Consider the following 12,874-nt stretch of genomic DNA (forward strand, 5'->3'; position numbering starts at 1 on the left):
GTGTATTCGAATTGAATACCAACCGGTACTTACATACGTAAGAATTCTAATTCCTCGAGTCGATGTATTCGAATCGAATACCAACCGGTACTTACATGCGTAAGAATTCTAATTCCTCGAGTCGGTGTATTCAAATCGAATACCAGGCGGTATTTACATACGTAAGAATTCTAATTTTTCGAGTCGGTGTATTTGATTCGAATACCAAGCGGTACTTACACATGTACGAATTTCAATTCCTCGAGTCGGTGTATTCAAATCGAATACCAGGCGGTACTTACATACGTAAGAATTCTAATTCCCCGAGACAGTATATTCGAATCGAGTACCAGCCGGTGTATCTATACACGTACGAATTCTAATTCCTCGAGACGTCGTATTCGAATCGAATACCGGGCGGAGATGCAGATTCATCCGACGTTGGTTGCGTAGGATAGCGGAGGGTACGGTCGTGCATAGCTCGCGAGTATCGCCAGTTTCGTTCGGAACAAGTGGCCAAGAACGTTCGATCACGTAGTCAAACGTTGTGGAACGAATCGCCGCGGCGTCGTATCGTTCGAATGCCGATGATGAAAGAGGAAGAGATAGGTAAACAGATAGACGGACGGGGAGAAAGACGGCAAGCAACGCGTGACAAGAATTACGATCTGGCAGCTTATCTGCATACACGTGTTGCATGCGTACACCGCCAATACGTAGGGGAAAATAATTATCGTGAAAGACAGAGGGGCCGTTGTTCGAGTCACGATTTAATCGCCACTATACCCCCCCCCCCCCCCATTAACGCGGAATCGCCTTTCTTTTCGCCGTTACACGCTTCATCCGCGTCATCGTTGGAAAATCTCGGTTATCCGAGCCTCGTCTTGTCCGCGTCGCGCTCGATATCTTCCATTCGTCGATACACCGATTCCAGATACGATATCGTATTTTTAACGATCCCTCGTGCTCTTCGCGAAGATTCGATATCTCAACGGGTCACCGTGTGCGGGAGACCTCGTAGTCCCATTTGTCGCGCCTACTCGGCGAACGCCTACGGGCGTTCACCGCACGGGTACCTTCGTTCGTTCGAACGTTTACGCGTACACGGTAACCGGTACACGGAAAACTCGATACGTTCCCTACAAACGTACCGGTATCTTATTGGAGCAGTATTTGACCCGGTAGCGTCGATCCCGGTACCACGATTCTCGACGATACGAGATAAATACAAGGAGAACGCATTCGTGACATCACGAGCGATCGACGAGTCGACGATCTCGTTGATCGAACGCGCCCCCACGCGGCTCGTTCTCGCTATTTATAAGTGCCGATAGTTCTAGAAAGCCAACCATTCGCGGTCGATCGCTGCACGCGGTGGTTGCGCATCGAAAAATACTCGACCGGGTCCCGGTGAACTTTTTCGTCCCGATCTCTCGAGATCGTCTCCGTCGACCTTTGACCGAACGAGAGGTAACGACCGGTACACCTTATCGTCGCGAGGTATCGTCAAGTTCATACGCCTACGTACGCCTTCGATCGACGCTACCGAGTTGTACGTCTATGATCCACGAGCGTCTGCTAGGTTGACCGAGGAAGGGTGACTGGTGGACTGGATCGTCGTCGGCGGGACGAGAGGGGAGGGGTGGAATGAATTAGAGGGGAAAGAGCTCGGCGAGCGAGCGAGCGAGGAGAGTAGCGTAAAAGGACTGGCCGGGCGAGAGCGGGGGTGGGGAGGAGCAAGGAGAGCGTAGGTACGGAGCGAGGTTAGAATGTTGCATCGCGTCGCTGCGCTGTCGTTGCATTGCGTACCGTTGCGTCACTCTCTTGTGCAGCGTTTCATTCAACTTGGAGTCCCTCGCACGAAGGTCAAGCGGTCGTAGCTATCGTTGCGCCGTCTCGATGCAACTACGTTCTTCTCTCTCTTGGAGAAATAAATTTGGTAATAATCGACTACAATTTTCACCGTTCCCCGAGGGTTATTTTTTTCTTTTTTTTTTTTTCTAAATTTACAGCAGCTCGTCCACGGCCCAGTGTCTCTCAAACTTCTCTCCCGTAACGATCGCGTAGTTATCGCCGACTGCGAACCGATTTCGAACGAAAGCTCGACTCGCGCGGAAAATCGACTCGTTGGTATATCGTACACCGTGTTCCGCTCGTGTTTCTTTTTTTAAATTCGTGTCAGCTCGTCCGCGACAGTGTTTCTCAAACTTCTCTCTCTCTCTCTCGCGCGCGCAACGGTTACACGGTTATTGCCAAACCGATTCTAATGGAAAATTAAGTCGCACGGAAATTGGACTCGCAGGCGTATTGTGTTCCAGCCGCGTTTTTTTTTTTTTTTAATTTACGACAGCTCGTCCATGGCAGTGTTTCTCAAACTTCGCTCCAACGGTTACGCGGTTAGCGTCGAATCGATTTCGATGAAAAATTGACGCGCGTAGAAATCCAACTTTTTCGGTCGTATCGGTTCATCGGGTAAAGTTTGTCAAACTCGACTCAAACATGAAGACAAATCGAAGATTCTCTATATAATCATCCGGTATGTTTCGTAGCACGAACGAGGAGACGGTTGCGGAAATTTTTGATAAAACGAACTGGTACCCTCTCGAGAAGTTCATGCGGTCTACCGCTTGGACCGCATTTGGAGTAAGCCTGGTCCAGAATACAATGTCTCGAATAGGAATATCTCTGTTCCTCTCGGTAAGGATTGGTCCGATCCGTTTCACGGTATCGTTGTCTCCGTCGATGTCGTCTTTCGAGTTTGATTTCGTCTCGATCGCGTTTGCGGTTTCGTCTTTCTCGCTCCACTTTTCTTCTTTGTCCCGCCGCGTAGTTGGTCTCGTCCTTCTCCTCGGTGATCCGTCACGGGTCGTTCCCACTCGCTCGCTCCCCGGTCCCGTGAATTGCTCCTTTTCTACGGTTTCGCCGTTTCTTATTCATCGATTTCGTATCTCGCTCCCTCGTAGGTCGGTCTCTCTGTCCCTTTTGTCGCCCTCGTGGCCATATTTCTCTTTCTCCTCCTTCTACTCCTCCTCGTCCACCTCCCCCGACTGCTCTTTTTCCGCTGTTCCCCCGTCCCGTCGCGTCAACTTCAGCAGGTTCACCGTCCATTCATGCCTCCGCCGAGAGCACCGGGTCTCTCGCGACTCTTTGATCTAGCTTCGTACGATCGCGACCTTCTCTCTCCGCGTCGATCCTTTCGATCTTTATCGCTGTTAACCGGCCTACCGGGCTCCGATCTTGCAGCTACCGTGTCGCATTGTCCGATGGAATGCTGTATTTATGCCTACTTGGAAATCTATAGGATATCGCGTACCTGGACCTTTGGAATATTAGTTGGCCAATTTGCCTGGCGGGTGGCCACCGAATAATTGGTGGTATCTAGAAATTTGTAAGGAAAAATGCTTCGACAGGGAATCGTTAAAGATTGTCTCTCGAATCGGTCGATAGTTATCGTGTACTTTGAAATTTTGGTACGCCAAGTTGTATAACGAGTGCTCACCGAATAATTGGTGGTACTTAGAAAATTGTACAAAAGAATGCTTCGACAGGGAATTATTAAAGATTGTCTCTCGAATCGAACGATAGTTATCGTGTACTTTGAAATATTGGTAGGCCAATTTGTGTGGCGTGGGGTCACCGAATAATTGGTGGTATCTAGAAAATTGTAAAAAAATATGGTTCTACCGAGGAGGAAATCGTTAAAGATCGTCTCTCGAATCAGTCGATAGTTATTATTGTGTATCTCGACGTTTGAAGTATTAGTGGCCAATTTAGGTGGCGAGTGGTCACCGAATAATTGGTGGTATATAGAAAATTGTAAAGAAAAATGCTTCTACCGAGGAGGAAATTGTTAAAGATCGTTACTCGAATCAGTCGATAGTTATTAGTGTGTACCTGGACGTTTGAAATATTAGTAAGCCAATTTAGATGGCGAGTGGTCACCGAATACCGTGATTGGTGGTATTTAGAAAAAATTGTAAAAAGAATACTTCGACAGAGAATCGTTAAAGATCGTCTCTCGAATCGGTCGATAGTTATTATCGTGTATCGACGTTTGAAATATTGGTAAGCCAATTCGAGTAGCGAGTGGTCACCGAATACCGTGATTGATGGTATCTGGAAAACTGTAAAAAGAATGTTTCGACCGAGTAGGGAATCATTAAAAATCGTCTCTCGAATCGGTCGATAGTAATCGCGTACCTGATCGTTTGAAATCGTTAAAGATCGCCTCTCGAAACGATCGATAGCTCCTTCCAAGAGCGATCGGTACCGCGATCCGCTGTTGGTCGATAAAACAGCGGCCGTGTCGCGAATAAATGACTGCACGGTGCTCCGTTTGATTTTCATGGAAAAATCTGATCGGTCGGCGATGGAACGAAAGCGAGACGACGCAATAGACGCTAATTAGACGGATTAAAAGAGTGTGGCTGGCTTTTCTTTCAGCGCGATGCCAGAGGCGTGGGCAGCTATCTGGGAGGCGGCAGCATTAGCGACGGCGGCGGTATGTTGACGGTTATGGCGAAGTTGATGAAACAAGAGCTGGCCTCTGACGCCGAGGAAGAGGGCCTGGTGCCTGCCCTCCCCGGCAGGTTCACCTCGATGCGGAAGGTGCCCTCTCTCTCCGACCTGTCCGATCCAGAGAGCTCCCTAGGTGAGTTTTTACACGACTTTTGTCCCGAGAGACCGCTCGGGGGATTACGGTTAACTGGAAATCACCACCGTGCGCGCATCGTCGTAAATTCGCGTAACGTCGATCGCGTTCTTGCTTGTTAACCCTTGATCGACGCGATGGATCTCTCCGCGACGAGATCTTCTTGCCACGGTGTATGATCCACGGTGACGTTTCTCTCGCGAGACGAACCATACTCCTCCCGAGAAGCCAGCGAAATACTTTTCTCTCGCTTTTACTTCGCGTTGCGAGGGAGGGTTCCGAGTTCGGACTCGTGACCCTTCGTATGCCCAACTGCGAATGTTTGCATCGATTTTGTACGCGATATATTCTATTAAGTTCTCTAAGTAATCTTCTCTCTTTTTTTCTTTCGAATTTTATCTCTTGGTTCGGGGAAATATTTACTAGTTTTCCTTCTACCGAAGATCTAACCAAGTAAGTCTTGTCAACAAACTCCTTCAAATCGAGGAATCCATCGCGAATGGAACAGTAAGATTCTGGATGAAAGATCGAGCTTTCGACGATTCCTCGAAAGTTCTTAGTTTCACTAGGAAAATCTCTGTGGAACTCTTTTGTCTTTTTTTCTTTTGAATTTTATCTCTTGGTTCAGGGAAATATTTACTAGTTTTCCTTCTCTCGAAGATCTAACCAAGTAAGTCTTGTCCACAAACTCCTTCAAATCGAGGAATCCATCGCGAATAGAACAGTAAGACTTTGGACGAAGGATGATCGAGCTTTCGAAGATTCCTCGAATGTTCTTAGTTTCGTTAGGTAAATCTCTGCGGATCTCTTTTGTCTTTTTTCTTTTGTCGAAAGGCGTGTATAATTTTGTCGACAATGTTGCACCGGAACGAACACCTTCGTATCGAATAGTTGGAAAGTGGACTCGTGAACTTATTGTGTTGTTCCGAAAGTCGTTTCGTTTATTTCGTTGAAAATGAAACACGATTGTTTTTAGAGTGTACAAACATTTGATTAAATTATACATTCTCCATTTTGGGAATGACTTCAAACAAACATAACTTCGAAGTAACTTTCCGAACAACCCAATACAAATATTCAAAAACACATTTCTCCCAAACAAGAACTACCGAGGAATTACAAACGCACAATTTTTCTTACTTCTTTCGCACCCTTTGCAGAAGTTTGAAACTTTGACGCGGAAATGAAAAAATTGTGCACCGATAAATCTGTGTCGAAAGTTCGATCGAAAAACCACGGAAAGGTGTTATTTAAATAACAAACAAAAAGCAAAAGAAACGTAAAAAGATCGTAACCTACGGTCGAGAAGACGTAGAAAGAACCTAGATTCTTTTAAAATCGTAGAAAGGGTACACAGAGTATCCGCGTTAAAAGTCGAGCCGAATGACCTCGAGAAAGGTGCGATTTCCAGTTTCGGTTCGCTGGAGGGGTCTCCTCGGTAAGAAAATCGCTGATTTGTCGAGAAAAGTGTTGGAAAGTGAGCTGTAACCGATCGAGTCGCGACAGAGACGCGCGGTGACGACGCGACGCGATTCGTCACGCGGCTGCGTATCGAGTGTTGGCGTGAGAAAATTGCACGCTCACGCGTGTGTTTACCCGACCGGTCTAGTAATCGCCGAGGCAAATGTTTCAATTAGCCGCGTACTCGGCCATTGTAGTTTTAACGCGCTACGAGATATACCTATTGTCCACGGACAGAGAGAAAGAGAAAGAGAGAGAAAAAAAAGAGAGACGATCTCTCGGTTTCGAGGCCCTCGGCGTGTTGATCGCGTTAATTCTCCGCGCGTTTCACTACCGGCGGGGGACACTAAATTTCCCGCAGTCTCGCAGCCGTATTCGTCGAGCGTTTTTACTTGTTAACGCGCGCTCGTTATGCCGTACGAACACGTAACGGGTTTCCGGGCGACGATCGCGACGACGTAATCGTAATCTCTGTTTGTTTCTCATTTTTCGATTTGGTAATGGATCGTACACGTGTTGGGTGTGTTTCTTTTCTATTTGAAAAAAGAAGGTCTTTCCCTGGGTACCTCTCGTTCATTTCACCTCTCCCCGCACCAGTTTTCCACTTGATGCGTTAATTGAACTGTTCCATATATCTTTTTGTCGTCGTTTAACGGGAACTTTGACAAAAAAAAGAAGAAACAAACATACGCGATGAAATATACGCGTACCGAGCACGAAACTGTCGCAAAAGTTTACGTATCACGAAACGAAAGAGGTGACGTTAAACTCGGTTGGAAGATAACATCGTCCACGTATTAATATCTCGGTGTAGGTTGTCCCGTAGCAGGGAGGATCCTTACTTTATCGTATTGCATCGGATTGGGCGTACGTAGACTCGCGTGACCGACCGTAGGTGAACGTAAGTGGATAAAAGGTTGCAAGTGTGCTCGCGGTGCGTAGTTTCGTACGAGAATTCGCGGCGAATTCGTGACAACGTGGTCATCGAAGCTCGATGAAACATTTTTCGCCCGGAGTAGTGGTCGCGGTTCGATACCGGGGCAAAAAAGGCGCGGAATGTTGTTTATGGCCAGAAGAGACTGGTCGTTCGAGGAATTCTGAAATCAGCTTTTCGCGGGGCCTCTTGAAACACGATCGAATCTCCCCCCTCCCACCTGTCCCCCTGTTCCCCCCTCTCCGCGTCCCGTACGTCGTCGAATGTAGCGTCCTGTTAACCGTTGAGATTGCGACACTAAACGGTGCACTTACATCGAGTGACGCTTGCATAATATGAGCGCTGGCTGCATAAGCACTAACTCGTGTATAACTTGTCCGATTAGATCGCCGCAGACCGGCTCGCGCGCGACGTTGCGTGTTTTCGCTGTTTTAAAATTTAAAACGGCGCCAGACGCGAAAAAGACACACCGGAGTCGTTCACGAACGTACGATATACGGACCGTAGGTAATTCTTTTCCTCGTTGGCTCGTGAGCGTACGTATAAGGAGAGAGAGAATCTTTCCGAAGGATGGATGGATACGGATCACGGTCGTGGATTCGTGAAATCACGGGGACGCGAGAACGGCCTATGATTGGTGGAATTCACGAAAATGCGAGAACGGTCGATGAACGGTGAAAGTCACGGAAACGTGAGAACGGCCGATTATCGGTGGAACTCGCGAAAACGTGAGAACGGCTGATAACTGGTGGAACTCACGAAAACGCGAGAACGGCCGATAATCGGTGAAACTCACGAAAACGCGAGAACGGCCGACAAGCGTCGAGTATTCGTACTACGGTGATTCTTGTGAAAAAGAATCGTCCAATGAGAAATTGATTTCGGTCATTCGAAAGGTAATAGCCGGTAACCGATGGAACTCACGAAAACGTGAGAACGGCCGACGAACGTCGAGTATTCGTATTACGGTGATTCTCGCGCGAAAGAAACTTCCAATGAGAAATTGATTTCGGTCTTTCGAAGGGTAATAGCCGATAACCGATGGAACTCACGAAAACGCGAGAATGGCCGACGAACATCGAGTATTCGTACTACGGTGATTCTCGCGAAAAAGAATCGTCCAATTTGAAATTGATTTCGGTCGTTCGAAGGCTAACGACCGATAACCGGTGGTACTCACAAAAACGCGAGAACGGCCGATAACAGCTGGAACTCGCGAAAACGTGAGAACGGCCGATAACCGGTGGAACTCACGAAATCGCGAGAACGGCCGACGAGCGTCGAGTATTCGTACTACGGTGATTCTCGCGAGAAAGAAACGTCGAATGAGAAATCGATTTCGGTCGTTGCAAGGGTAATCAGGGGTAATTGACGCATCGGGAGGGGTAGAGGGTATTTGCGAAAAATGTTCGGCGTAGAGATTTGCATACAATCCGTTGGAAACTCGAGACTCGCCTCGATAAAAGAAATTCCACGCCCGGTGGGTTAGTCTTTATACGGGGTGACCTATAGAGACGTGGAACGCGCGATGTAGGTACGATCGAATCCGTATCGTTGCGAAGCTAACCTACGCAAAGTGCAACGTCCACGTGCTATCCGATTTCGCAGTCGATGGCTCGCGATGCTGCAACGTGTATACGCGAAACGACGTTGCGTTTAATTGGACGTCTGGTGCGTGTCCGAGACGTTGTCGCTCTTAACTACCGTCATTAGAACGTTGCAGCTTTTTTCTGCAAAATCGTGAATGGTTCTGTTACGTGCTCTTCCTCGTTGGAATTAATCAAATTTCCACGAGCCGTGTAGGCCGTTCGGGAATATATACCTGAGGTTTCGCGATACGCGTGCAACGCTTCCACGGATCTAATAGGTTGCTCGATAAGTTTTATCGTACGATAAGAAACGGCGCTATTAGCCTCGGAATGAAACGACGAGTTTTATTTTTCGAAAGATTGTACTACCGTTCGATGAACACGAAGTTTCGTTTAGATCGTGTATTTACAGTTGTTCGAAGTCGAAGCGTCTGGTATTCTTTTACAATGGAAAGAACGACAAAACTTATCCAACAACCTAGTACGGATCTAGCTCGAGTAATCGTTGTTTGGTAAATACGGTGACAGTATCGGTTTTTATTTTCCGGATAGGTCGTACGCTAGAAACGATTTACAACGAGTACGAAAAGAATTTTAACGCACAGGTAATTAAGTACGCGTCGACTCGAATGTACTTCGAACGCGCAAAGTTGTCCCTTCGGGAGCACGCGTTCCCAATGTTTATATCGATTGGTACATTGTTTCGATTCTACGTCCCCGCGAAGAAAGGAACTCGCGTCCTTGACAGTGAACACTTCGACGGTGCAATTGCGTCAATGCAGTTGGCACAATGGCTGTTAATATGCACCGTGCACACGTTCTTGTTCCTTAAAGGATCCGACGAAAATATCGATTGATGCAATTCGGCGGGCGTCCCGTCGAAGAGCATCGAAATGGTAATACCGTGGCACAATAGTGTTCCGTCGTACTCTGTTCGTACACTCGACTGTACAATATACTCCCTAAAGAAAGAAAATATTCAATATTTTTCGATCGACTCGATATTTTTTATCATCGACTGCGCTTCTACCGTAACTTACACAGAAAACTCTTGAAATTGGAAACGAAAGAAACTATTAGGTTGTTCGGTAAGTCGTTTCGTTTTTTTCGGTGAAAACGAAACACGATACATTCAGAGCGTTTCTAAATTATATACAAACGTTTTACTAAATTATATATTCTCCGTTTTGGAAAATAAAACGACATTCCCCGACAACCCGATAAATACCTCTCGTACGCCTAACAACGGTTAGTACTTCTAAAAGCCCTATTACCGATGGAATCGGTGTCGAGTTTGTAGTTCGTCGTGTCCAGTTTTTGCGATCGTTAAAATTTCCCAACGCGCCGTTTTAGCAAGGAGCGGAGAGAAATCCGAGAACGTATTTAGCAACGAGCGCCAACAGCAACTTCTCGACTTGTTGCGCGTACGATTCGGGCGTGCATCGTTCGACGCGTAACGAACATGTAGATCGATTTACCGCGGTGACGATTCTTCGCGTCGAATTTCGGAAAGAGGACGAGGGTAGGGTAAGGTCGCGTGGAAATCGGGAAAAATCGCTGGAACGAAGAGAACGAGAGATAGAGATAAAGAGAGAGAGAGAGAGAGAGAGGGAATCGGGTGGCGTGGAGCGGAGCACGAGTAATTCTTGTTACTCGCGGCTCGGCGAGCACGATCAAAATGTAGCGAGAATTTACGAATTGGATAATCAGCAGCATCCTCATTAAGGCCCCCCCACTGAACGCCCCCGCCTTCCATTCTCCTTTACCGGCGTGTGTATACGTGCGCGTGCACGCACGCTCCGCCGCGAGTGCCGTCGTCGACGTGTCCACCCACTTATCTATCCGCTCTTACACGCTCGACAGTGGACGACCAATTTTTCCACTGATTCCGCACACTTTTCCGACGCGCGACCCGTGAATCATCCTTAGGAACGCTCTCGACCCGCTCTCTTTCTCTCTCTCTCTCTTTCTCCCTCTTTCTCTCTTTCTCTCTCTTTCTCTTTCTTTCTCTCGCTTTCTCTCTCGCTCGCCACCACGCGATTCGTTCGATGGAGATTTATTTACTTTCCTCGTACGGAAACTGCGGGACGAATTCCATTCAAGAGGGAAAATTCGAGGTCGACCGTTATGGAAATTGAACCGTCGACTGCGCGAGAAGGAGAAACGTGTTTCCTCGTTTCGAATACCTTGAAATTTCGTCTCTAGGCTTTCTGTGGATTACTATGAAATCGATTTATCCAGCTTAAATAAGAATATTTCATCGTATCGATATCGGTGTTACCTACAGATCGATTTGTCGCGGGAAAATTTGTATTCGGGTTTGCATAAATTATCGTTTCGATTACCTTGAAATTTCGTCTCGAGCCTTCTGTAGATTACTATGAAATCGATTTATCCAGCTTAAATAAGAATATTTCATCGTATCGATATCGGTGTTACCTACTCACCGATTTGTCGCGGGAAAATTTGTATTCGGGTTTGCATAAATTATCGTTTCGATTACCTTGAAATTTCGTCTCGAGCCTTCTGTAGATTACTATGAAATCGGTCATTCCAGCTTAAATAAGAATATTCCACTGTATCGATATCGGTGTTACCTACTGATCGACTTGTCTCGAGAAAATTTATACTCGTGTTTGCATAAATTATCGTTTCGATTACCTTGAAATTTCGTCTCGAGCCTTCTGTACATTACTATGAAATCGGTTGATCCAGTTTAAATAAGAATATTCCACTGTATCGATATCGGTGTTACCTACAGATCGATTTGTCGCGGGAAAATTTGTATTCGGGTTTGCATAAATTATCGTTTCGATTACCTTGAAATTTCGTCTCGAGCCTTCTGTAGATTACTATGAAATCGGTCATTCCAGCTTAAATAAGAATATTCCACTGTATCGATATCGGTGTTACCTACTGATCGACTTGTCTCGAGAAAATTTATACTCGTGTTTGCATAAATTATCGTACACAGAACCGTGGTCGAAGAAGACTCGTTGCACGAGGCATCTAAGAGAAATACAAATTCGACACCTACTCGATAGCACCGAGTTGTCGAATGAATGTATTCGAAGAAATCGGTTGTTCCAGTTTAAACAGAAATATTCCACCGTCTCGATATCGGTTACCTACTCACCGACTTGTCTCGAGAAAATTTATACTCGTGTTTGCATAAATTATCATAAACAGAAGAAGACTCGTTCCTAAGAAAATACAAATTCGACACCTACTCGATGGCACCAAGTTCTCGAATGAATGTATTAGAAGAAATCGGTTGTTCCAGTTTAAACAGAAATACTCCAACGTCTCGATATCGGTTACCTACTCACCGACTTGTCTCGAGAAAATTTATACTCGTGTTTGCATAAATTATCGTAAACAGAAGAAGACTCGTTGCGCGAGGCATCTAAGAAAAATACAAATTCGACACCCACTCGATGGCATCGAGTTGTCGTACAAATGTATTCAATGAAATTCATTAATCGCTACCGTCGCGTCGTTAGATATCGATGAGTCGCGAATCCGCGTGCAAGGGAGCCTCTCAATTGGCTAAGAAAATAAACACGCGGCTTTTCTCAAATAGCCGTTTGATTTACAGTAGCCGATTGTTCCCGTGGAATCGATGTTTGTAACAGTATCGAGATAGGAAATCGTCGGATCGAACGGTTCGCGTTGAGACCGTCGACTCGGTAATACGTTCTTGCACCTGCAACGTGCGCTCCTCTACGCTAGATAAAGAAACAAATTGTGCAAATACCACGATATTTGAATATTAAAACCGAGCGGCTGGAAACGTGACGAACGCGGGTAGTTAACGTGATCGCGTCACGTGTATGTAATTAGTAGTGTCGTTCTGTTGCGAGTCATTCAACCTTCGCGAGCGCGCGTATCGCGCCGTCATCGTCGACGTGGCGTTTTTCCCACGGAGAAAATTCATCGCGGGAAATTAACCGTTCCCGCGACCGGACGAGCGATTCTTTAAAATCGAGTTTCACCTAACCGTAGAAGAACACGTTCGGCCGAAATCACGGGCTCATTTCTCTTCCCGCGATTGTGCTCGGTACACCTCGAAGGTTCGCGATCGCGCGCGAGTGATTAACACGTTCGTTTATCGACTGCTCGAGCGTTTAACGCCGACCTGTTAGCTCCTTCGTGGAACTCGCAGCGCCGTGCACTAATTTTTGCGCGAAGTCGATGAAAATCGTCGGCCAGAAACGCACGCGGTCCGTTGCGTACACTATCGTCTCCGACGCGAGCACA

The 12,874-nt window shown here is 46.6% G+C and overlaps 1 protein-coding gene across 5 annotated transcripts in view; it reads left to right on the plus strand.

The window, feature by feature from the left end:
• Pnt (ETS transcription factor pointed) overlaps positions 1-12,874 on the plus strand; it is a 279,236-nt gene that overhangs the window by 20,035 nt on the left and 246,327 nt on the right. For all 5 annotated transcript variants that reach the window (XM_076315257.1, XM_076315274.1, XM_076315299.1 and 2 more), the window contains one exon: positions 4,423-4,630. In XM_076315257.1, coding sequence (XP_076171372.1) covers positions 4,423-4,630 — 208 coding nt within the window. The remainder of the gene's footprint in view (positions 1-4,422; positions 4,631-12,874) is intronic.

Source organism: Ptiloglossa arizonensis, chromosome 1 (assembly GCF_051014685.1).
Source record: "Ptiloglossa arizonensis isolate GNS036 chromosome 1, iyPtiAriz1_principal, whole genome shotgun sequence".
Lineage (NCBI taxonomy): Eukaryota > Metazoa > Arthropoda > Insecta > Hymenoptera > Colletidae > Ptiloglossa > Ptiloglossa arizonensis.